This window comes from Cetorhinus maximus, chromosome 15 (genome assembly GCF_964194155.1).
Source record: "Cetorhinus maximus chromosome 15, sCetMax3.hap1.1, whole genome shotgun sequence".
Lineage (NCBI taxonomy): Eukaryota > Metazoa > Chordata > Chondrichthyes > Lamniformes > Cetorhinidae > Cetorhinus > Cetorhinus maximus.
This window is the reverse complement of record NC_135893.1, coordinates 24,447,386-24,474,672: the sequence shown is the minus strand read 5'-3', so window position 1 is coordinate 24,474,672 and position 27,287 is coordinate 24,447,386. Positions and strand designations below refer to the sequence as shown.

The 27,287-nt window shown below is 40.5% G+C and overlaps 1 protein-coding gene across 2 annotated transcripts in view; it reads right to left on the bottom strand.

Moving 5' to 3' along the window:
- The window catches only part of foxj3 (forkhead box J3), a 126,900-nt gene that overhangs the window by 36,410 nt on the left and 63,203 nt on the right, over window positions 1-27,287 (bottom strand). For both annotated transcript variants that reach the window (XM_078558146.1, XM_078558147.1), the window contains exons 2-5: window positions 26,616-27,064; window positions 20,013-20,087; window positions 6,645-6,728; window positions 4,823-4,924 (exon numbers count right to left, since the gene is read on the bottom strand). In XM_078558146.1, the coding sequence (XP_078414272.1) occupies window positions 4,823-4,924; window positions 6,645-6,728; window positions 20,013-20,087; window positions 26,616-26,933 (579 nt within the window). In that variant the 5' untranslated portion in view covers window positions 26,934-27,064. The remainder of the gene's footprint in view (window positions 1-4,822; window positions 4,925-6,644; window positions 6,729-20,012; window positions 20,088-26,615; window positions 27,065-27,287) is intronic.

The following is a 27,287-nucleotide window of genomic DNA, read 5'->3' as shown; positions in this document are numbered from 1 at the left end:
TGTGGTGACACCTCTAGGGAAACACCAGCAAGTTTACTGCAGATGAGTTATTTTATTATTCTTATTTTTTAGCATGGGTTTTCCTTACTCGTTAATCAATTGTGTATAATCTCAATTGGCTTGTCACTCCTCAAAGTGATAGGATATTTTTGAGATGGAGTGGGGCATTGTCACAATTGCAGCTCATGTTTAACCTCCTTGCACTGTGTAGAGCAACAATAATTATTTTATTACCTTAGGGTAGAATTACCAAAATGATTCCAAAGAACAGGATGTTAAATGAAGGGCCTAGTTTTTTAAAAATTCTTTCATGGGATGTGAGCGTCGCTGGCAAAGCCAACATTCATTGCCCATTCCTAATTGTCCTTGGGAAGGTGTTACACCAACTTCCAGTCGGTAGAAATCTAGATCCTCTTTCCAACAGCCTGGTGGGTAAAAGATATGGTATAGTAATAAGCCAAATAGGAGCTTCCATTTTGAGTTGCCAATCTGGGTTATGTTATCTGATCTTCACTGGAGCACCATTGGATTATTGCATCTGACCTCAGTCCTCCCTTCCTCTACCTTCTGTCTAGGGAAGGGGAAAAAATAAATCTATCAAGGCTCCCACTCCTGACTGTTAGCCATTGACTCCTACAGCAAAACTTGTGGATGGCCTTCAGGCTAGGAAAGGGACTAGGCTCATATGTAGTATCCACTTCCATGGTTAAGTAGGCTGCTGAAGGTCAATGCCCTGGTTTCCAAATGAAGAATTGCTACTTGGGTGAGGTACTCGAGGGCTGCAATCAGCCATAGAACTCCCAAACCAACAAGAATGAACTTCCTTCAGGAGAGCGACTAAAATTTAGAAAGAAGTAACAAGACAAGTCAAGTCCCTGTGGTGGAAATTTAATTAGAAATCCTGACCTAAAGACAATACATTGGCGAATAAGAATATAGTTACACTGAGGTGATATAATCCCTATGGTAACGCATCAATGGTTCTCAATTTGCAACTTGGGGGACTTGCTATCCCTTATTATTTTGTGCATTCTCGTATACTGAAAGCTCATATAACAAATGGGGAAAGTTTGCTTCACAATTTTTATTGCTCTTCAATTTTTTCCCTCCTTTCCTGAAGGCCCAAATACTTACTCGTCCATAAGCACAGGTAGCCCCCTGGTAAATTGTCCAAGAGACCATTCTCCATGTGAGATTAGACAGCAAGAGCTGCACAGGCTGTTCAACAACGGAACGCCAGTCAAACTCAATCCAGTACCTCACTCACTTTCCACCAGTGGCTACTGCATCAGTATCATCTATTAAAAGTAGAAGTGCTGGGTAACTTCCATGTCTCCCCACCTGAAGATAGTGAAATTAATTGTAGCAACCTTAGCTTGGGCCTGGATGAAATCAGCTGATTCCGCATAGCTCAGTAACTGCACGTGTTCTTGAAGGCTCAGCACACGTCATGTATTTATTCACCAGAGGAGCATTTCTATATAGGGACACCAAGCTTTGATTGCAAATAAAATCAAAACAACTAGCAGGGGGCTTTGTAGTGTAATTTGTCAGCTAATCACAAGCCTTATTTCAAGTTTACATGCTGATTTGATTTTAATCTGATTTACATTTTCCTTCAGAAATAAAGACTTGCATTTATATAACACCATTCATGACCTCAGGACATCCCAAAGCACTTTACAGCTAATGAAAAACTTTTAAAGATTTGCCACTTTGCAATATCGGAAATGTAGCAGCCAGTATACAACAAGCTCGCACAAACAGCAATGTGATAACGACTTGAATGCATAAACTTCTGACTCAGGCAGAAATGCTGTCCACTAAGGCACAACTGATACTCGTCAGTTATGATTAGGAATCATATATAATATTAAATGGACAACAAAAAGTAAAAGCAAACGTGGGTAAAACAGAGAAGGAACAGTTATGCTCAAAAAAAGACATGTGGTGTCAGACTTTATTTTCTGTGTAATGTTCAACTGTATAACAGTGGAATTGCCCAACATGAACTGACTGAAATTGTAGCAAACCACAATTCTATCAACAAATTTTCTGTCTCACCCTCAACTATCCCCAATTCTATCATTTTGCAATTTGAGCAGTGCTTCTATTAGATCCCTGACCCATCTGTACAGCAGTCCTTACCCAGCACTCCGCTATTTAGAGAATTTTCACAGATTGCGATGCTACTTCAGTAGCATGCAGGCACTCTCTATTGGAGGCTGAACATCAGTCGTGAAACTACTGTAGCAAGAAGTTAAACCATGCAGGAACATTTTCACAGATAGTGATCTACATGCAACATAACCATTGACCAGAGGGCATTACTTTCTTACAAAGGTCCCCATTGCCAAGAATTGGTCGTCTCACTAGAAATTCAGTCCAACTGTCCAATAGAAAATGTCCAACTGAATAATAAAAAAGCAAAGTTCTGTAACTGCTGACCTTCCAAACTGCATCTGGAGAAAGCATTTTGATCTGATTAACACTGGGGTGAAGTACTAGTGGTTATAGCCCAATGGTGGTGGTAGTGGTGAGAGCAGTTTAAGATTCTTTGGCATTTGGCTAACAACATGTTAAATAACAATATAAAAGTTTAACACTCAAGTTAAGAATTATGAACATGTGACAGCACAGAGTGCCTTTGAGAGGCATGATCTCAATTCAAGAAAGGTTTCATTTGGATTTAGCTCAACGAAGTTGATAATGATACTGAAACACAAGTCTGATACGAATAACTACACATTAGCGGTTCTACACAAACCATACACAAAATACAGTACTTATAAGAACGCACCCAAAAAATATTGCATGCACTTCTGTTTGATGACCCAGCAATGGCCCAATTCAAAGTCTGTCTATTGAAAATAATCTTAGCTCCTCAGGAAGCTAAGGCCATGAATTGTTGAATCATATAAACCAAAATTGCTGAGTCAGGTTAGCGATATGTTGGTACAGTTAATCTTTTTAAGGCTATCTAGTGACCCCTGCTGGAAATACATGTGTGGGTGCCAGACAATGGGCTCAGGTTTACTTGTGATATCCCTTATATTTAATTAGCCTGCAGATACTCCCTACTGGAGACTGAACATCAGTTGTGAAACTATACTCAAGCAAGGAGGTAACTCCTAAAGGAGAAGCGGGAGGAAACTGGAAGCAAATAGAGGGAGGAAAGAAGACCAATCACCCTCCCTTTTCCAGTTTTCCACTCCACTGAAGATGCTGACTTCATCTAAACAGCCACATTCAATGTGTGATTCTCAACAGCGTAGGCAAGATTTTCAATTGGAGGGGGCAACAGAGCCTAGCCTGATCCTGTCCTCACAATGTCCCCAGTATGAGTACAGGCACAATCCTCATTGGCAAGTGTGCTTAAAACTCAAAAATAATCCAAGCAGATAAATATCCCCTAAACTAAAGCCAATTATTCAAACATTACTTGGGTCATACTCGTTGTCTGGTTCAATGTTTAAGGGGAACACAAAGAGCAGGGTATCCCGGCATGCAAGTGAGGTATTCAATAGTGTGTAATCCATTGTCTTCAATTCAAGGGTTCCTCCTTACAAACAAAGGATTCTAATTTTCAGCCTAGCAAATGTAATACAGATCAGTTAGGTGATTGAGGGCATGGCAGTGTCATTTTTTAATTGCTTACTGATTCATTTTAGAGACGTCTCTACAAACCAAATGAAAAAATAGCTTTAAAAAACAGAACTCCTCTGGGCAATTAGGCTAGGCACATTGAAGACCAAAGATTAAATTCATCTAAAGTTATGGCCTGAGGACCTCCTCTGTCTGTTAGTTGAGATCTGATATGAAATAGGTTTTGGTAGTCTCATTCAAGTTTGTAGTAGGCATGGGTATGCAGCACAAAAACATTCTTTGATTTGCCACTGGACTCACTCAGATAGATGACAAGACGGCTGGCATGGGAAATTGAGGTGGGGTGGGTGGAGGGGGGAGTTGGAAATCAGTGCAGCAAGTGCACTCTTTTGAGTTTAAAGCTAAAACATATTGTTAGGGTAGAATAGAAGACATTTTATTCTGCATATATCAGTGCTGTGCCTAGACCTGCTAGAGACACCACGTTGTCAAAGTTAGCATTTCACAGCACTAACGTTTCTCATCTGTGAGCAATATTTCTTAAAAGCTCTCTTGACTGGCATCTATAAACCAGAACCGAATTTCAAAAATGGTGCGCACACTCACAAGGAATTCTCAGTGTTCCATGCAGCAACTCTGCACTGAATCTACTGGGTTTTTGCAAGATGCAAACAGGATTAAAAGCTTTAATTTGGAATGGCACTGTATTCCATGTCAGGGGCTAGCAAGACATAAACTAGCTCCCCACAGGGATTCTCAATCACTGCTGTGACATTAGGGGAAGTGTTGAATAGAGGCTGGGAAATGTGGATAATGAAAAAAAAATCTGAAGCATCCATTATTGCTTACTTTTAAGCTGCTAACTGATTACACCTGCTAAAGCATTTCAGAGAGAAACTACAAAGGACAAAGATACCTTTCAACAGTCATGTAAATTCCCTTGTTCCCACTGCAAACTGCTTTAACGTAAATTTGTGCTAATTTAACAGTGCCCTCACAAATTAGGGAAAAAAATGGTAAATTAAAAGTGACTAATCCTTACCCAACTGTGTTTTAGAAAAGGATAAAGCAATTAGATCTAACAATTCTTCATAAATAGATTTCAGTAATTGCTATCACTATTGTATGGCTCACAGGAAATTTGATTTCTTGCTGTTATAAACATTTAACCAAAGCTACAAACAGTGACAAGAAGGTAGAGTTAAAGGAACAGTACTTTGTTAGTCACAGTGTTGATTGCCAAGGTTGGAGAGGCACTTCCAGAGATGATGCAGTCCATTCCCAAAGGCTCAGAGTCCAGGCTGTAAGGTGTTGAGGCCTGTAACAAAGCAGCAGAACACAGGGATACAGAGGTTAATCACAAGATGAGATTTAAACAGATGAGATCAAAAGTAGATATTTGTGGTGTGTCTGAAAATTTCAGAAAAAAATTGGAACCAGTGTTTTATTGTAACACCCTCAGACATATACAATGATGGAACACAACTTTAAGTTATGTCCAACAAATTCAAGAGTTTTCTAAAAAGAAACTCCACCTTTTTCCTGCAGGTGTTGACTTTTGCTGAGGTACCGTTTCATTGAAAATGGTTGTCTTCTCATATCCCACCTAAATTACATTTGTACATGGCGAGACTAGCAAATACATTTCAGCAGACCATCTGATCTTGCAGTACCTTATAGCCAAGCAGCATTGCACTGTCGGCAGATGTCCATAGATCTGATCTTCTGCCCAACAGAAGCTACTCGTGTGGAAGGCTTCCAAATGTTAAAGCTATATTTGGAGACCTAAAATAATTATAGAATGAAGGCCATTTTGTCATAACACAGCCCCACCACCTCTTCCCCCAACCAAAATAAAGTTGTAACCCTAATTATGCCGACTGGAAAAAGTCCAAATGGATTAATGATTTAGTCAGGACCCAGAATAGACATGAAATTTTTTCAAAGCTCCTCCTGTCTCCACACTTTAGTATTGAGACGTCCATTGCTTTCACAGCCTTTCAATATAGTCAGTTTGAAATTACAGGCACCCATTATTGTTTTGAATCTCCGTGTTAATTACTAGTTAGTTGTGTTAATACTATTTCAGAAAAAGTTACAATAAACAAATACCTACAAATCAGCTGCTAGCTGTCTTGTACTTTGATTAGTTAAATGTAGCTAAATTGCAATTTAGCAGTGCTGGTAGCAGATGTGTTAATATTGTAGTGCTGTCAACAAGTTGGCAAATTAAAAATATAATCCTTTCCTTGGAGAATAGCAGACATGCTCTTATAGTAAGCAAAGGTGAGTTCACATGTTTAAATGTGGCACAAATAAAATTACACAATACAAAAACCCCCAGATACCATACTATGTACTAAACCAAGTCAAAGATTTCTATTCATGCCATTGTTCACAGTCACAGGAGATCAACTAACATAAAATCTGTCTCACTAAGGCTAAGACAGTAAATTTGAATTTCTGGATGCAGGTGACACCAAATGAGTGGCAACAATGAGATCCTAAAGGGCAGAAATCTGCTAGTGATTGCCTTTTCACCGATATTAATCCACATTTCACAGTTACAATCCTCCATTTATTCTGTTTTCATGTTTTCTGATTTCACATAATTAAAGAGTTTTAGAAAGAGTTTAGGGTTAAAAAACCAGAAGGGCAAAGTTAGATGATACAAATTCTATAATTTTTTTTCTTGTGAAGTACACCAATGTGACATTAACGGGTACTTTTAAGTTAGTCTAAAATTGTTCATTCTATCTGAATAAACACAGTCTATATAAATAAAGCTCTTTAGAGAGGGCGAGCTTCAAACTGAGTTCATTCTGAAGATAAAGGAATTCCAAAGCAAAGCAACAAGTAAATATTGAAACCATACTCATACAAAACAGAGACATCTCTCTGTGGCCAATCAGGCACAAAGAAATGTACCACATTACAACCTCATGGCATTCCTCCAATGCCAAACAAAAAATCTTTAATGATCATTTCTCACACACTGATTGATGTCACAAACAGGTAAAACCAAGATTCAGACCTACCCTTTCTCCTGATCGCGGCCTCTTCTTTGGCCGAGTAGGCAGTGTATCCTCCTTTGGATTAGTGTCAATGGCCCAGTATGAACCCTAAAATAAAGCAGCACAAAGTTGTAGACAACCACATTGTTCAGGACATTACCCTCTATTACAGGTACATGCACCTACAATCACTGGATCTGTCAAACAGAGTGGCAATGGAATTCTCTGTTCATGATACCATACATTGTCTTTGAGAGCACTGCAAACAAAAACTTGATATATCTGTTACAAATTTGAGTTGCTATAGATTCCTTTGAGTTCAGTGGCATCAATCATTCCCGTAAATGGATCCCATGTCTCTTACATCTACAGCTGGCTCACACTGCCCAGTATCTACTTATCTAATAGTGTAATCTAGGGGATGTGACAACATGCATCTCTTGACATACAAGCTGGACATGCTTTTCGCGAGTTCATTAGCGTTTCGTCAGTCTCAGTAGGCGGTGGACTGTTTACACTTTAATGAGACAGGGCCAGAAATAAATCAGTTTTTTTAGTTTGCAGACAGCTAATGAACAAACAGAGCAACAGTTATGAGCAGACTCACTTAATTCATTCAGTATAACATGTCTGCATAATAATACAAATAATGAACACACTGCTTTCCCACTTTAGCTGCTCATTTTGCTTGACAAGCAGAAGAACTTCAACCTCTTACATTTTAACACTGAGTCTAAGTAGCTTTCTCTTTAGAAACCTGACGGTAAGCATGTGTTTTTTTGTGTGTTTTATCTGTGTTCACAACCAAAAGTTGTTAGGCAACTGCTGGCAACCATCCATGATGAGGGACTTTCCAAAACACATTTATGAGGGATGTCTACTGATTACCATGATAAATAAATTCATTATCCAAATTTAACCTTTTGAGATTCTTTCTGCGTAGGAATGGTCAATAAATTCCAAATGTAACAATTTTCTTTAGTAGTCACCTCCTTCGGACTGTTCTCAGGAACATTATCTCATGATCTTCCACATGAGAGTAAAGTGCCTGTTAATGTTTTGAACCTCCATGTTAATTACTAGTTAGTTGTGTTAATACTATTTCAGAAAAAGCTACAATAGACAAATGCCTACAAATCAGCTACAATCAAAAGCCACCATGTCTCTGAATTTTATAGCTGATCAGCCAAACACATAGCAAGCCAGAGAAAAGTATATAGAGACTGTACTCCTTAGACAGGAGCAATTTTAGAATTAAGTAGAAAAGCATTACAGGACTAACATTAACATTGCTTGGACTGTTATTTGATTCTTTAGTGTTCGACACTTATAATCTTTGGGATACATTACTGGACCAAATCTGCATAGATAACTGGTGAAATTAGATTATTCTTAAGAAAAGTGTTTCACCCTTCTCCCCAGAAATTAGTGGGTGTCTAATTAAATAGTTTCAGTTTTCTGTATATTTTACTCAGTGTTGTTAGTTTATTTTAGAGTGTATTTTAGTCACACGAGCTGTGTGACATCGTGAATGAGCATTCTGAAGCATTAAGTCCTGTTAACATCATGGAACTGTTTAATCAATAGATACTGAAATCATCTAGGAGTGGAAGCTTTGCTGAGTGCTTTCAATGGAAAGTATTACTAGTGGCAATACCAAATTATTAATACTAAAGTGTTACTAGCGGCTGCCCCATCAAACAAAAACGCCCGCTGTCCTATAAAAGGTTGCAAATTTTGATCCCGGTCAAATTGACATGCACATGATTTGCGTGTAATTGACTTAGTCATGTTTGCAACTGAGTAATTAACATGGGGAGTTCTCAAATGCACATTTTGCCCCGCTGATGCTAAATGCACCCATATCATAAATTAAGCAGATTCAGCAACAATGGGAACTAATTCAATGACGAAGCTCTTAAATGGAAGGTTCTCCACTCAATTGTAAGAGGAGTTTTGAACAGGAGTTAATCATTTTCTATCTGAATGGGCACAGATGAGAGATACCCTGTAAGTAAAGCACCACAGCAAAAGCTGGTGTTCCTTGGGTTAGTAGAGAAATTAAATTAAAATGAGAATTACAAAAGGCACAAGTCAAACCTAAGGCTACTAATACAAAGTAAATCCAGGTTGCAAACAACATGAAGGGAAACATAAACAAAATTAGAAAGGCTAACAAGGTATGAAGGAGGTAGATAGGAAATATAAAGGATACTATTAACCAAAAAAATAAAAGAATAGTTAAAGAAAGGAATCAGAATTTAAAAGAAACACTACAATGGAGAGAGAAGTAGCAAAAATAGCAAAGGCTCTGGCATAAACTTCCAAACATCCTTGCAAATGCAGTTATGCCAAAAGATAGAAGGGAATGGGGGTGGGGGGGGGGGGGGGGGGGGCAAGAGGAGCAATTAAACCGGGCATTATAAACCATTTAGTATAAAATTGATAGTGAGCTCTAAAAGTCATAATACTGGGTAACATTAAAAACAAGGGGTAATTCAACACAGATGGGTTATGTGCAAGTTCTATGGGAAAATAACAGGGGTATTAATAAATAAAATACAATGGATGTCGATTTTGTAGAAATGTTTGACAAAATTAAGTCGCACTTTAATAATAGGTCTGTGACGTTGGTTTAAGGACAGCAAATAGAGATTCATGGTTAGTGGATTTTTTACACTAAGGGGTGTAAACAATGGTCTATCCCTGGGATTTATATTAGGGTCAATGCTTTTCATAATATTGAAGTGGACTTGGGTATAGAGGGCACAATATCAAAATCTGCATTTGACAAAAATAGAGCATGGTTAACTGAAAAAAAAAACTTGTTAGCAGCTTTAGGATCACAGACAGGTTATTAAATTGGACACATCACAAAATTAAATACAAGATGATGAGATGCTACATTTGGGGAAGAAGAATATGAGGATATTTGCACTAAATGGCAATATTTTTACAAGAGAGTAGAAAGATCTATGGGTTCAGAAACACAACCTTTAGAAGTGTGACAGTAAGTTGAGAACACAAGGTCCTAGGTTTCATCAGGAGAGGCAGTGTACAAAAACAAAGAAACATTAAACAACAAGTGTCAGCTGTGGCTCAGTTAGTAGCACTCTCACCTTTTGAGTCAGGAGGTTCAAGTCCCACTCCAGGGGCTGAACACAAAAATCAAGGCTTTCAGGTGAGATGTTAAACCATCTTTGCATTCAGGTGACATAAAAGATCCCATGCACATAAAGGGCAGGGGAGCTATCCCTTGTGACGTGGCCTATATTCATCCCTCAATCAATCTCAATCTGGCCATTATTTGGTGATACCAATGACATAGGTAGAAAGATGATAAGGCCCTGCAGGCAGAGATTAGGGAGCTAGGATATAAACTACTGTCTTTAAAGTCCTGTTTGCTAATCTCCAGATTACTCCCAGTACTACACACTGGTATAGAAATAGGAGGATAGAACTGATGAGCGTGTGTGGTTGAGGAAATGGTGCTAGTGGGAGGGCCTTAGATATCTGAGACATTGGGACCGTATTTGGTGGAGAAGGAACCTGTACATGGTGGACGCATTGAACAAAGGAGGAACCAATATCCCTGAGGTGATTTGCTAGTGCTTTTCGGGAGGGTTTAAACTAATGCGACAGGGGTCTGGGAACCAGGAAATATTAGTGATGAAGAAGATGGTATACGGAGAATTGAGAAACACAGATAGCACTAGAGTAAGAAATAAATGGCATTCAGTGGTGCCAGCATAAGAGGGAATGCAATAAGGCCTAAATTAATTTTACGGTGTATGTATGTGAGTGCGCAATGTAAAATAAATAAGGTTGGTGAGCTGCAGGCTCAAGAAAGAAAGGAGGTGGGACAGCAGTACTGATTAAGGAGATCATTACAGTGCTGGAGAGAGAGGATGTTCTAGAGGGGTCAATGACAAAATCTATTTGGTTGGAGCTAAGAAACAATTGAAGGTACCATTGCGCTACTGGGTGAATTCTATTGGCTATTATGTAGTGAGAAAAATATAGACAAATTTGTAAGGAATTTAAAGAGAAATGCAAAAACTATAGAGTAGTTATAACGGGGAATTTTAATTATCCTAATATAGGCTGGGATAGTGATAGTGTAAAGGGCAGAGAAGAGGAAGAGTTTATGAAGTGAGTTTAAGAGAATTCTCTAGATCAGTATGTTTCTAGCCCAATGAGGTTGGAGGCATAGCTGGATCTGGTTCTGGGGCATGAGGTGGGTCAAGTGTAAGTAGGGGAAAATTCCGGGGACAGTGATCTTTTTTTCATTCGTTCATGGGATGTAGGCATCGCTGGCGAGGCCAGCATTTATCACCCATCCCTAATTGCCCTTGTTCAGAGGGCAGTTAAGAGTCAACCACACTGCTGTGGGTCTGGAGTCACATGTAGGCCAGACCAGGTAAGGACGGCAGATTTCCTTCCCTAAAGAACATTAGTGAACCAGATGGGTTTTTACAACAATCGGCAATGGTTTCATGATCATCATCAGACTTTTAATTCCAGGTTTTTATTGAATTCAAATTTCACCATCTGCCGTGGTGGGATTAAAATCCAGGCCTCCAGAGCGTTACCCTGGGTCTCTGGAATACCAGTCCAGTGACAATACCACTATGCCACCGCCTCCCCAGACCTAATGATCATTGTAACATTAGGTTAGGCATGAAAAAGGACAAGGTGCAAACCAGAGTAAAAGTCATTAATTGGGGGAGGACCAACTTTAGTGGAGCGAGAACAGATCTCGTCCAAATGAATTGGAAATAAAGATTGGATGGCAAAACAGCAATGGAACAATAGGCTACCTTCAAAGAGGAGGTTGTTCAGGTACAGTCAAGGTACATTCCGAGGAGGAAAGGTAGGACAAACAAATAGAGTTCCCTGGATGATGAAAGAAAGAAAAAGCAGAAAAGGCGTGTATATGACAAATATCAGGTGAATAATATAATCAAGAACCAGGCTGAATATAGAGAGTTTAAAATTGAAGTGAAAAGAGAAATAAGAAAAGCAAAAACAGTATGAGAAGAGGCTGGTTGCTAAAAGAGAATCTAAATGCTTTCTATAGGCATATAAATAATAGAAAGGTGGTAAAAGGAGGAATGGGGGCAATTAGCAATTAAATGGGGATTTACGCCTGGAGGCAGGGGGGTGCGGCTAAGGCACTAAATGAGTACTTTGCCTCTGTTTTTACCAAGGAGGAAGATGCTGCCCAAGTCATAATGGAAGAGGAAGTCGCTGAGACACTGGATGGGCTAAAAATTAATAAAGGAGGTATAAGAAGCATCCAAGAATACTGAGGAAGTTAAGGGTGGAAACTGCGGAGACACTGGCCAGAATCTTCCAATCCTCCTTTGATACAGAAGGGATGCCAAAGGACTGCAGAACTGCAAATTGCAAAACCTTGGTTCAAAAGAAGTGTGTAAGGATAAATCCAACAATTAGATTCCAGCCAGCATAACTTCAGTGTTGGAAAAGCTTTTAAAAACGATAATGAGACAATATGAACATGCATTTGGATAATACATGGATTAATTAAGGAAAGCGTGCACAGATTTATTAAAGGCAATTTTGGTTTAACCAACTGCAAGTGAGCTATGAAGATGGTGAGCACTGACAGACAACTGGGGGGCAGTTGCCGACGGCCAAGACCTCTGGAGGCTGATTGTCTGGAGAGGCATTGGAAGAGGCAAGGTGAAATGGTAACCTCAGCTGGTCGAGAAAAAAGCCCTGAGAAAATAGAGGCCAGTGAATCCTGCACCTTCTCAACCCACTGTCTTCATCTGCATGAATGCGGTAGAGACTGCCATTCCAAATTAGGACTCCTGAACCACACCAGGCAATACTAAACACACCAAGGCGTAAACCATCATCTTACGAGACAGAAGGCTGTCAAACAGAGATAACGTGCATGAGTTTTTTTGATGAGGTAACAGAGAAGGTTGATGAGGGTCATGTGGTTGATGTGATGTGACTTTCAAAAAGCATTTGATGAGGTGTCACATAACAGGCTTGTCAACAAAGATGAAGCCCATGGAATAAAAGGGAAAGTGGTAGCATGAATACAAAATTGGCCAAGTGACAGAAAACAGTAGTGATAAATGGTTGTCTTTCGGATTGGAGGAAAATTATATAGTGGGGTTCCCCAACGGTAAGGTTTGGGGCTCCTGCTTTTCTTGATCTATATTAATAACCTAGACATTGATGTCCAGGGCACAATTTCAAAGTTTGCAAGATGATATAAAATTTGGAAGTATTATAATCTGCAAAGAGGATAGTGATAACCTTCAAGAGGACTTAGACTGGTGGAATGAGGATGGATAAGTGGCAGGTGAAATTTAATCCAGAGCGTGAAATGATTGATTTTGGTAGCAAGAACAAGGGGCAATATAAATTAATGGGTATAATTCTAAATGGGGTGCAGGAATAGAGAGGGTACATGTACACAAATCACTGAAGGTGGCAGGGTAGGTTGAGAAAATGACTAATGAAGCATATGGGATCCTGGGCTTTATAAATAGAGTACAAAAGCAAGGAGGTTATGCTGAACCTGTATAAAACCTGGTTAGTTCTCAGCTGGAGCAGTGTGTCCTATTCAAGGCACCATACTTTAGGAAGGATGTGAAAGCTTCAGAGGCTGCAGAAAAGATTCAGGAGAATGGCTTTTGGGGTGAGAAATTTCAGCTACATGGTTAGATTGTAAAGCTGGTGCTGTTCTCCTTGGAGACGAGAAGATTTGAGATTTGATAGAAATTTTCAAAATAATGAGGGGTCTGGACAGAGTAAGTAGCAAGAAGCTGTTCACTTTGGCAGAAGAGTCCAGAAACAGAGAACAGTTGAGTTAAGGTGACTGGCAAAAGAAGAAACAGTAACGTGAGGAACCACCTCTTTTAAACCCAGCATGTGGTTAGGATCTGGAATGCTCTGCCTGGAAGTGTGGTGGAGATGGATGCAATTGAGGCTTTCAAAAGAGAGCTGGATAATTATCCAAAGTTAAAAATATGCAGGTCCATAGGAGAAAGGCAATGGAGTAGGACCAGGTGAGTTGCTCTTCCAGAAAGCCAACATACACATGACAGGCCAAATGGTCTCCTTGTGCTGTAACCACTCTATGATTAACACATTGCTGTTTGTGGAAGTTTCTGTGGGAGCTTGCTGTGCACAAATTGGCTACCAAGTTTCCTACATTCCAACAATGACTACACTTCAAAAGTACTTAATTGGCTGTAAAATGCTTTGAGGCATCTGGTGGTCTTGTAACATGCTATATAAGTGCAAATATTTCTTTTTACATGTTCTTGGTTAGACTGCAGTTATATTATTGTGTCCACTTTTAGAACCATGTCAAATCCACAAGGAGGGCACAGAAGAGATATAATCAGCTGATATCAGAGGAAAGGTTTTAGCTGAGAGAGGTTCTGTTACTAGAACAGAGAAGGTTAAGAGAAGATTTGAATGAGCTGTTTAAAAGTTGATACTGTGAATAGGAGAAAATTCATTTCCACTGGTCTGCGAGTAGGTAATAGGGGTGTATTTAAGTTTACCAAAAAAGGTTTGGATATTTATTTTAAGCAAGGGTGTTAGGACATGAATTGCTCTACCAGAAGCAGAGATGAAAACAAAATTCGTAATAGTTTTTAAAAAGAAAAGCAGTAAAATATTTGAAAAGGGTGAACAGGGTATAGAGAAAAGGCAAAACAAAAACAGAATTACCTGGAAAAACTCAGCAGGTCTGGCAGCATCGGCAGAGAAGAAAAAGAAGAGTTGACGTTTCGAGTCCTCATGACCCTTCAACAGAACTGAGTAATATTAGGAGGGGGGTGAAATATAAGCTGGTTTAAGGTGGGGGGTGGGTGAGGGGGCGGGGGGGGGAGAGAAGTTGGGGTGGGGTGGTTGTAGGGACAAGCAAGCAGTGATAGGAACAGATAATCAAAAGATGTCACAAAGGAACAAAGAGGTGTTGAAGGTGGTGATATTATCTAAACGAATGTGCTAATTAAGAATGGATGGCAGGACACTCAAGGTACAGCTCTAGTGGGGGTGGGGTGGAAAGACTAACAGGGCATTAAAAGTATAGATTTAAAAATAATGGAAATAGGTGGGAAAAGAAAAATCTATATAAATTATTGGAAAAAACAAAAGGGAGGGGGAAGAAACGGAAAGGGGGTGGGGATGGAGGAGGGAGTTCAAGATCTAAAGTTGTTGAATTCAATATTCAGTCCGGAAGGCTGTAAAGTGCATAGTCGGAAGATGAGGTGCTGTTCCTCCAGTTTGCGTTGGGCTTCACTGGAACAATGCAGCAAGCCAAGGACAGACATGTGGGCAAGAGAGCAGGGTGGAGTGTTAAAATGGAAAGCCACAGGGAGGTTTGGGTCTTTCTTGCGGACAGACCGCAGGTGTTCTACAAAGCGGTCGCCCAGTTTACGTTTGGTCTCTCCAATGTAGAGGAGACCGCATTGGGAGCAACGAATGCAGTAGACTAAGTTAGGGGAAATGCAAGTGAAATGCTGCTTCACTTGAAAGGAGTGTTTGGGCCCTTGGACGGTGAGGAGAGAGGAAGTGAAGGGGCAGGTGTTGCATCTTTTGCGTGGGCATGGGGAGGTGCCATAGGTGGGGGTTGAGGAGTAGGGGGTGATGGAGGAGTGGACCAGGGTGTCCCGGAGGGAATGATCCCTACGGAATGCCGCCGGGGGGGGTGAAGGGAAGATGTGTTTGGTGGTGGCATCATGCTGGAGTTGGCGGAAATGGCGGAGGATGATCCTTTGAATGCAGAGGCTGGTGGGGTGATAAGTGAGGTCAAGGGGGACCCTATCATGTTTCTGGGAGGGAGGAGAAGGCGTGAGGGTGGATGCGCGGGAGATGGGCCGGACACGGTTGAGGGCCCTGTCAACGACCATGGGTGGAAAACCTCGGTTAAGGAAGAAGGAGGACATGTCAGAGGAACTGTTTTTGAAGGTAGCGTCATCAGAACAGATGCGACGGAGGCGAAGGAACTGAGAGAATGGGATGGAGTCCTTACAGGAAGCGGGGTGTGAGGAGCTGTAGTCGAGGTAGCTGTGGGAGTCGGTAGGCTTGTAATGGATATTGGTGGACAGTCTATCACCAGAAATTGAGACAGAGAGGTCATGGAAGGGAAGAGTAGTGTCAGAGATGGACCATGTGAAAATGATGGAGGGGTGGAGATTGGAAGCAAAATTAATAAATTTTTCCAGGTCCCGACGAGAGCATGAAGCAGCACCGAAGTAATCATCGATGTACCGGAGAAAGAGTTGTGGGAGGGGACCGGAGTAGGACTGGAACAAGGAATGTTCCACATACCCCATAAAGAGACAGGCATAGCTGGAGAAAATGCAGTGGAATTGGACAGAAGGAAAAAACACTTGTATTTGTACAGCATCTTTCAAAACCACCGGACCTCCCAAAGTGCTTTAAAGCCAATTAAGAACTTTTGAAGCATTGTTACAAATGTAATGTGCCAATTTACACACAGCAAGGCCCCACAAATAGCTATGTGATAATGACAAGTAAACCTGCTTTTTGTGATATTGATCGGGGTATAAATATTAGCCAGGACACTGGGATTAACTTCCCTGCTCTTCTTTAAAATAGTGCCATGGGATATTTTACATCCACCCAAGCAGGCAGATGGAGTATTGGTTTAATGTCTCATTCGAAAGACTGCACCTCCAAAAATGCAGCACTCCCTCAGTATTGCACTGGAGTGTCAACATCGAGTCCTGAAATCAGAGTTGAACTGATAACCTTTACCTCAGAGGTGAGGAAGCTACCAACTGAGCTGTGGCTGACACTGAAGCGGCTAAGTGGCTACCCTCCTTCAGAATGGTTGCAGACACAATGGCTAATGGCCTCCTTTTGCATTATATAATTCTATGATTCTATGATTCTACTCTGTTTTGAATCTCAAAGCCAAAGAACTAGTCACACCACCAGCAACTGCGGCCCTGCATCATCTGATTCAAGCTGGTCAAAGGCACAGGGTACCTGCACCCCTAATGCCCTCTCAATCTAGGAAAACACAAGCCACAGCTGGTCACATGTTCTGCCTGACACCACTTTTAAGTGAATTTAGGCAATTTTAAATTAGATTGAGTGTTCCTAGTGAACATGGCCCAAAGCACAAAACTGACCATCAAGTTGACACTAATTGAGAATCTCAAGGCTACAGTATGGAAAAATTTTGTTGGAGGTGCTATTCTGAGATTGGGGTTGAGTGATGTTGTTGGAAAAGCTATAGGGATCTTTACTCTGCATCTAATTGTGTGCTACCTGTTCTGCGAGTGCATGTTGCTGATTATAGGTGCCTGAAATGGAATTATTCCAACTCCTGGCACTGAGATTCCCCACCTTAATGATAACAAACTCCTTAAAACAAACAATGAGTTTGCTCCCTTAGTAACGGTAGACATATTGCGTCAGACACAACAAGACTCTGGATAGCGACAGGAAAACATTAACATCTGCCAAAAAGGGCATGGGCCAACAGCAGAGCCCTAATCTGATAGCATCTGCCCCAAGTGCCAGATCTACTGTAGGACAGTTAACAATAGCAATCTGTAAAGAACTAAATCCAAGAGGCCCAGGTTAAATTAATTGTATCCTCAAACAGCACCTACCCTTACAATTGTAAAGCACAACTTATTCTGTTGACTTGGCTCCAATTTGAGAACAAATGTAATGGAAAGGATTAAAAGCTTTTGCTCCATCCTAAATTTGGCTCAACTGCAAATTGAAAAATGTTGGAAAGGAGCTCTGCCCAAAATCATGGGCATGATTGAGTGCCAAGAAACGTTCCCTAGTGCCTAAAAATATACTGTTCAGGTAATACAACAAACATTTAAGACTGTACTCAGCTTCTAATGAAAGCACATCCTCTCAAAATACAATATAATTGGGTTTCAAGTCCAAATTAAGTTTATTTAAATGAATTGGGGCCAGAAAGAATTAATTTATGAATGGAAACTCCCAGATACACTCTCAATAGAACTACGTTTGCTCAGATCTCAACCTTAATTGGTACAGTGCCTTATAACAATTGTTTTTAATTTTTTCTTCCCTGTAAAAATAGATACACTGCCAGATGTCCAAATCAAATATTGAGGTCCCCAGGCATGCCCTGCAAATACTGACCCACTCCCATATTTTCTACAAATACTAACTGCAGGGACCTCCTGCAAATATAGCCACCCTAGGGACAAGTGTTTTAATAAAAACAAGGAAATTAAATACATTATGTATTATGCTCATTATGTTGCCTTGGTCTAGATGGATAGGAATCTGATGACCAAAGCAAACAACTTGGAAACCTTGGACATCAACCTGAAAACTCATGTCTTGCAGTCCTGCTGATGCTGACAGCCTAAACCTCAGCAGCAGTACTATAAATGAGGTGGGGCAACTGGCTTGGGCACTGCCAAAACTCCAAACAGACATCTTTCATTCGCACCCTGAAAAGCTGCACTTTCTTTCCCCATTCATTGAGCTGTTCGACCCTGGCCCAGTAAAGACATGGATTTGAGGAGTAAGGAAAGGAGGGAATTGCATTTAAGAAGTTCCTTTCATGGCATCCCAAAATGCTCCACAGCCAATCGAGTATTTCTAAGTGTAGTCACTGTCATAATGTAGAGAAATGAGACAGCCAATATGCACACAGAGAGATCCCATTAGTAGCAATGAGATAAAAGACCAGACATTCTGTTTTCCGTGTTGTTGGCACCAGGAGAACTTGCCTGCACCTCTTTCAAATAGTGTTATGAGACCTTTTATACACACCTGAGGATGCAGACAGGGCCTCATCAGTTTAATTTCTTAACTAAAAGACACAGCACCTCTTCAGTACTGCAGTGAAGTATCTGCCTGGATTCTGTACTCAAGTTCTGGAGTGGGACTTGAATCCATGACCTTCTAGGTCAGATTGTTACCACTAAGCCAAGGCCAACTGAGGAGAACTGCTTTTTTACTTTCATGTTGTGATATTTAACACAATATAAAGGAGCAGCTTCTACAGTACTCAGAGCCTATATGAATAGAAACTTCTTCTTGGGTCAGTCCCATTGTACATATGCAGCATGAAATAGTAATTAGTTTCTCAACTTCGATGTGCTTCTAACAAATGTACTGACTGGGAATTGGACAGTGCAATGTGTCAAATGCTGGTCGGTTAACTGAGACCAGGTTCAAATCCAATCCAGATTAATGGGATTAATTTTTTTCCTCTCTGCTACATAGCAGCAAAAGAGCACTCTCAACCCAGTTCCTAGTGGGTGCATGCACAGCACAAAACTGTCCCAAATTCAGCTCCAAATGGCAACAAAATTGTAGCTGGGACGAGGTGGGCATATTCTTTCAAAGTTGAGGCTGAATCATACAAAACACAAGATTTACTTGCGCCCAACTCCGTATTGAAACTATGTATTTGAAATGAGATGGAGTTCTATTACTCAGAACTAACGTCTCTCACCTGAACACTAAGTTCACCAACAAATGTATTTGAACGTTTACATGCATAATTGTGCTTAAATTTCATTTGTGTGCTGAAAGAAATGTATAACTGCCATGAATGTTTTTACTGCATTTTCAACTAAAGACTGAATAAGCTCTCACTCCTCTGATCACACCTACATTGGCTCCTAGACCAGCAACACCTGGGTTTTAAAATTTTCATCCTTGTGTTGAAATCCCTCCTCAACACTCCTGTCTTTGTAACCTCCTACAACCCTCCGAGAACTCTTTAATTATTCAAATTCTGACCTCATGTGCATCCCAAATTTCCTTCGCTCCTCTACTGGTCATGACATAAAAGAGGAAGAATGGCATAGAGTATATGACAGAGTATGACTCAGTAGTGGATGCTGATGTTTGCCCACAGGTTCCCACATATTTATATTAACAGAAATCTGTAGCCTCCCTAATCAATCTCAATGCTTTGTTTAATTACATACATAATGACAGAGCTCAAAGTGTCTGGGTATGAGTTGAACAATTGTGATGTCACTGTTACTTAAGCAGAATTGCTACATTAGTGGTCATACCCGAACTGTCCTGACACAGTCCTATCAAATATGATACATTCTCATGTTAAATGAATACAAATAACCAGGGGCGAGGAAAATCCTGTCAATCAATCCAACCATCTGCCATGAAGTCCTACAAGGCCAACCGTGGAGCAGTAAAAGGTGCAGACTGTTCAACTGGGCTGTTCTAAGTGGCTATCACACTGCTGAGAAGAATTGAAAATGGCAAGAGGAGAAAAATTTGCAGCACTTCTCTTTAAGTTCAAAATACCCTTTGTTTATCTTTCACTCTACATTAGTTTCCAAGTACAATGTCACAGCATACAGCAAAAAAAAGCTATGCACCTACCTTGCCTGGGTCATCCTTGGACCGAGGCACTTTCAGGAAACATTTGTTTAACGATAAGTTGTGCCGAATGGAATTCTGTAGGAAAACACAGACTAATGTTAAAGGAATCAAACAACAGATTGTGTAATCACAAGCAAATCTTGCAATAGCAAATTCAATATCCCAAGCAGCAAAAATACTGATGAACAAGTCACTGTTTACTAGCAGTGCTAGACTGGCTGGTTTGTCCATGAGCTTGTTTAAAGGTTTTCTAACTGGTTATTTCTTGGAAACTCAAGACAAATGTGTTGTATTTAAGCCCAAGCATGTTTGGAAAAAAGTCCAGTTTAACTTTTAAAACAAATGCATCAAATGGGACAGATTTCTTGATACATTAGTAGCCGATGTCATGAATAATACTAAATTAATGTTTGCGGGTATCAAATTATTGGGAAGGTTTGATCTGTGGTTGCCCATCTGATTTCACGCAACCTTGAAACAGGTAAATGGAAAGGGAACTAACCTTACAGCAGGGCAGGCAGCATCTGTGGAGGGAAAGAGTCAGCATCCAAGGTCGTTTAGGTCACCAAGCAGAAACATTAACTCTATTTCACTCACCACCCAATGCTGCCTGACAACTCCAGCATTTTCTGCTTTAATTTTTGACTTCCAGTATCTGCAGTGTTTGGTATTAGTCTTTTTACATGAGCCAGGGTCAAATTCAATCCAAAGTCTTAAAGGTAAAACAACTGGGTCCTAGCCCATTGAATCCTCAAACTGGTTAGAACTACTCTGTAAACATAGTCGAGGAGAATCCCCTGGTGACTGAATTGGTTAATGCATGACTCCACAGGGGTCTTCCAGTGCCTTATCAAAATGACCATTTTTCCTGGCTTTGCACAGCTGGGAAGCTACTTAACTACAAGTGGTACAACAGCCAAGTCTGACTGACTACATAACGGGAAGCCAAGCCAATTACAATCCTGCTCCATATCACTAACTTTATTCAGTATCTCAAAGGATGGAATTTACACACTCACAAACACGCACACGCGCGCGCGCGCACACACACACACACATACACACACACACAAACACAAACAAACATATACAAACACACACACATATATAATGACCATAATGCAAGACAACATAGACGCAGGCACATTGAGATAATTTAAGAAATTAGCTGACCATCAAATTTAGTTTCAAAGTCATTTGCGACTACACGGTGATATGCATATTGCAGGATTAAAGACTGATACGGTACTACTTCAGGTTTGGGAAACACTTTTCAGTTTCACTTTTGGGTAGCATAAATAGTTTAATATTATGGATCAAAAATCTCTTCCAGCAGAGTGCACAGCAGCAGGCAGATGATTTGGATGGAAGATGGCCACAAAGTTCAAATTCCTCCCTTTAACTAGCATTTGTATGGTGCCTGGTGTTTTGCTTTGCACAATCAAAGTGACGTGATCACCATAGTGATATATGAGACAAGCCAATAGGCAAACATTAACATTATGAATGTAATTGCACTGGATCACAATAATAAAGCTGTTACGCAAGTTACAGTGATGTACAAGGCACACAGAAAAACACAATGCGAGTGTAAAGGTCAGATCCTTTGTTGTGACATTACAAACTATTTGGTTGGTGGAAACTAATATAATCAAAGGCATGTACAGCGATTATTAGGGTAAGGCAGGGATTCAGCTGATTTGCACAAGGGCAAAAACTGAGTTTCACACTCACGTTCACAAAGTAGTACTGTGTCATATTTTTTAGAAAAAGCAGCACCGGTCGAGTATCCGTTATCCAAAATCCTCGGGGCGATCGCATTTCGGATTTCAGATAATTTCGGTTTTCAGACACTGCATATGGGACTAGGCCTACTTACATTACAATAGCCTAACTATAGTCTAAAGTAAATAAGATGGCTAGAAAGGCAAGACGTATCACAGAATAACAAACACACAGGGTTCGTGTAGGGAGTTCCCACTCGTGGTACCATCAGCGATTCTGTTTGTAGGAGAGGGTCTGCAAGGTGAACAGTGCAAACAACTAGACTTCCCACGCTAAAGGTCCCATACGTTGGCAGTTTTTTTGTTGGCTTGGGTTCTGTCAGCTCAGCTCAGGGACCTCCCATGCTAAAGGTCAGGTGTGGTCAGCAAGGTTTGTGTCAGCTCAGGTCAGGGACCTCCCACGCTAAAGATCAGGTGCGATCCAGGAAGTTCGTGTTGGCTCGGGTCGTGTCAACTCGGGTCAGGGACTTCCCGCACAAAAGACGGGATGAGGTTCAAAAAAAGTGCAGTTTTTGGATGTGTTCAGATTTTTGGATAAATGATACTTGACCTGTATATACAGTTTAAAAATGCAACACAATGTCTTGCAATGGGTTCTCAACAGCGAAGTGCATTTATCCAGGACATTAACTAGTGGCACCTGCTAGAATTATTGCGATAGAAATATGAGAATGCAAGATCAGGTGAGGTCAGAAAAAATTGTGCGTTGCCTCAAGTGGCCGAAGAGTCTCTGGCTTTGCATGCACATGAAGAATGGCAATCTGACTGAGTGGTCAGAGGATAACTGCCACCTGTAGAACTGTTCCTCAGCAACAGTCAAGACCCGAAGAGAGGAGGGAGGGGGAAAATAACACTATTATTAAAGGCAATCACAACTCGGGGGAGACGTTTTCAGTGTTACGTGTGTTCCTTAGTCATTAAGGCACTGATTGTAGCAATCAGAGACAGACATCAACATACATCATATTTTCATGATTACATTGGACCATCATGAGCTGCACCCCATTACAAGGTTTGCGCTACACACCCTCCTTGCTAGTTGTGATTTTCTTTAAAGGGGGAAACCACAATTATTTCAAAGAAATGTGAGAATATCATCATACTTTCGAAATAAGAACTTCAGCTTTGAAGGACTTGATGCCAAATGCCAATTAGCCTACTGAGTTAGTGCATGTGTTCCTTTGCAATGCACCACATAAACATAGCTTGGAATTCACAAACCATTCCAATTTTCATCATCTATAGCAAATTATTAGCCATTGTAAAGAAATTTATTTATTTATTTAGCCCTTTACCACATCCTCAGAATAATATTTGCATTTCACAGCCAATAAATTATTTCTGAAGCACAATCACTGTGGTTATGCCGGCAAACACGGCAGCCAATTGGACACAGTAAGGCCCCACAAATAGCAATGAGATGAATAACCAGTTAAACTCATTTGGTTGTTCTGGTTGAGGGAACACTGTTGGCCAGGAAAGCTCCCAGCTATTCATTTGAACAGGCAATTGGAGTCTTGGTTTAACATCGCACTCAAAGACAGCACCTCCAATAATATATCTCTGAAAGACAATTTAAATGTTCAAGTTCTGGAGTCAAATTTAACACATAACAATCACATTTAGAGACAAGTGGGCTACTAATCGAGGCAAGCTTAAACAAAAGTTCTGGTTTGACATTATCGTTAATGACACCTCATGAACCTGAACAAGCAAAACAACTGTCACTTTAATCAAGCTTCAGGTGTAGTTGTTCTTTCCGAGTGGCAGTCAGTCAAGACTTAATTTTAATTAAAAAAACTCTCCATACCCACCTCTCCTGAAGATGCTGATTATACTGGAGTATAATTCCAAAGGTATCATCAGCTTTCCTGTACCTGACCAAGGTGACTAATCTCAGTGTGGCAATTCTTCCAGAAGGGTCATATAGCTTGGCCTGATTATGTCCTCAGCACATGTTCACATACATGCACATTTTTCAGTATGATTTCTTGAAAGATATATCTCCTACAGTCTTCACCCTTCAAACAATATGCAGTTTCCACGCACCATTAACATAGTAGAGTTCTAAACATAACTGAGCATCTCATGAAATGTCCTTGGGTTACAAGTGGGCAATGCCCCACAATTTCCTATTTCCACATTATAAAACCACAACTACACAAATTCATTTTGAACCCAAGTAAAACTAAAATTATCTAACCACGTAATACAAATGTACCCAAAAGATGACCCCTATGGAATCTGTGGGAATGGGAGTTCAACTGACAGACAGCCTTCAAGGTTAGGTACATTAACTTCTCCAAACATGTTAGAAGCACGCCAAAATACTTCAGGCTCAGGGGAGGCGATTCCTACAGAAGAGTCATAACACTTGTTGTCAGGACCAAACTAATAGTTGTAATTACAGCAGTGCCAATGAAGGCATGTGGTTTGTTCTGCAAGGCAGCCTGGAATCTGCAAGAAATTACCCAAGAAATAGCCTAGATCTTTAGCTTGCCATTTGACTTCTTTCTGACAAGGTGGTAACATTGTGAAGATACATTCAGCCACTCATTTAGCTGTGTGCAATTGGGAATCAACAAAGGTCCAGTGGAGCACAATTTTCAAGCAGGTTGGATAAAATAGAACATTACAAGGTCATGAAAGACAAATAGTCATATGAACACAAATCAATTTATAACCAATGTTAGAATGATTCTGGAAGTACTCAGTAATAGAGTAGATATCACAAAGCTGACTTGGTCTAACTTATTAATAACCAGGAATATCTCCAGGTCTAGATACTAGATACAAATTTTAATTTAAGAGTCCTGCCTTTGCTTATTGATTTTTTGGAACTACAGTTTGCAGGACAAGGGATTACCAATATGGTTTTTGTTTCAGCTGCTTTATCTTGTGAACTACCCATGAGTTGGGAAGAGAAGCGCAGAGAAACACTTGTGCCTGGAGGAGAGTTTCTCCTCCACACTGATAGCCTCAAGCAAAACACAGGGGCTGATGGCTTTTCCAGGCAGGCAGACATGTAGAGGATTAAATTATACTTGGCAATTAATCTATTCTAAATAAATGTAAACTTTAATTGCTCCCAATTCATCGAAAGGTAAATAATATATTATTGTTTTAAGTATAGTGTTTGGAGATTACAAATGAAAAAGGGGCCGATCAGAAGCCAGCATTTTGAAATTTAGTAGTGAGGGTTAAGATGACATTTACATGTCTAAAAACAACCTCCCAGAGTATCCTGGACAATAATTCATTTGAGAGAATAAAATCATTTAAAATGAATTGAATAGCTGAAGTCATTGCTCAACATCAAAGGCTTTAATCTTCTCTTTCAAATACATACAAGCTTTGTCAGTCAACTATAATTTTTAATTCCCACCCCTAGATTACCGTTCCCACTCTTTTCAAACGTACCTCTTTAACCAAGCTTTTAGTCACTCATTCCAGTATTTCATCTTTTGGATTAGTGTCAATTTTTGCCTGATTATGCTCCTCTGAAGAGCCTTGGGACATTTGGACATTTTGAATACATTATGAGTACAACATGAATGCAAGCTGTTGCTGATTTACAGTATCTGTAATTAATACAACTTTCCTCATTAAACCATTGTTCTAAACTCTCCCTTCAAGAAAATGCTTGTACACACTGGGATGAGGTGGGTAAACCTTAAATCAATACCCATAATTCAATGTTTTTTTTTGGGCCCCTCTCACATCTTGTCCAAGTGGCCATGTCACAAGTTAGTACAGACGTTAATTAACTATGAATCCAGACAGTGAATGGCAGAGTGGCAGGCAGCACAACAAAGTTGACTCCTATCCTCAGCTAGTGTTCACACAGTTATTTTCCAGCTGGATTGCAAGCAGAGGCAGGAACCTTGACTGATTTATTTTTCTCCCTCTCAGTATCGACCTTAGATCAGCGGTAGCATTCCTGCCTTTGACTCACCAAATCCATAGGTTCAAGACCCACTCGAGAGACTTAAACACAATGTAGGCTGACAACTCTCACAGTACCGAGGGAGTGCCGCACTGTCGGAGAACCTGAGATCCGGTTGAAATGTTAAGCAAAGCATGTGCATCCTTCTCAAGTGGAACTATTCAAAGGGAAAAGGACATCCCCGCTCTACTGACCAACATGTATCTCTCAATCAAACCACTAAAACACATTACCTTATTTATTTTATTACTTTTATGGGGTCTTGCGCACAAATTAGCTGCCGTGTCTATGCTACATCACTGATTACACTTTAAATGTACTTCATTGGTTGTGAAAGGGGAGGCGGTGGAATAGTGGACTAGTTTTCTAGAGACCCAGGATAATGGTCTGGAGACCAGGGTTCGAATCCCACCATGGCAGATGGTGAAATTTGAATTCAATAAAAATCTGGAATTAAAAGTCTGATGATGACCACGAAACCTTTGCCGATGGTTGTAAAAACCCATCCGGTTCACTAATGCCCTTTATCATGTCCCTTAGAGACTACGGAAGTCTGTCATCCTCACCTGATGTGACTCCAGACCCACCAACAATGTGGTTGACTCTTAAATGCCATCTGAACAAGGGTAATTAGGGATGGGCAATAAATGTTGGCCTAGCCAGCGACGCCCAAATCCCATGAATAAATTTTTTAAAATTTACATAAAATCTCTTACATCAAGTATTCTTTTTCTGTAGAGCAGTGTTATGCTCAGCTCCACATCAGGGGAGCTGTTTGTAGTGTCTCTTAACTTTGTTCAGCTAGAAGTCCAAATTGCAGGTGCTTTCTCTAGATAGTACCCAAGCCATGCAATTTTCTTCCCAGTAACTTACCTTCCAGCCACTGCCAGCTTCTCTGTAATATGGGAAGTTGTCACAGATCCATTGGTAGATCTCACTGAGCGTCATCTTCTTTTTCGGGGAGCTGTTGATAGCAAAAGTGATGAGACTGGCGTAACTGTATGGTGGTTTGCCATCTTTGTTCTGTGCATCCTGGTCCAGGGTAGTGTTCGGGTCTAGAAGTGGGGTTTTCTTTGCAACCCCGCCACCAGCCACATTCTGGGCAGCATCCGCTTTTTGAATGGCTGCCCTCATCGTCAGCTGTGGCAGCCAATCCATGGACGTCAGGCTGCTCTCCAGCTCTGACGTCATTGCGCTGAATCACTCCTCCACCAGATAGAGTTTGTAATCCACAGAACAGGTGTTTCACTCCCAAAAGAAAAGCCACACTGCAGACAATTCCTAGCCTCACAATTCACTTGACTGGAGAAATCAGGCTTATTCTAAAAAGAAAGAAAGAGAAGGTTACAATTCAGTTCAAAAAATGCATTACAGAATAATTCACTTCGACAAATGAAAGCAACTTTCACTTTTCATTAAATCTGCGACTTGCGAACCATTTCACTAATCTCTCCCACTGTAAATAAATCACCTTGTTTATACAGTTGCAGAATCTTGATAACTTAACAGTTTCAGTGTTGTCACTGGGCTTAGTGTAGTAACACC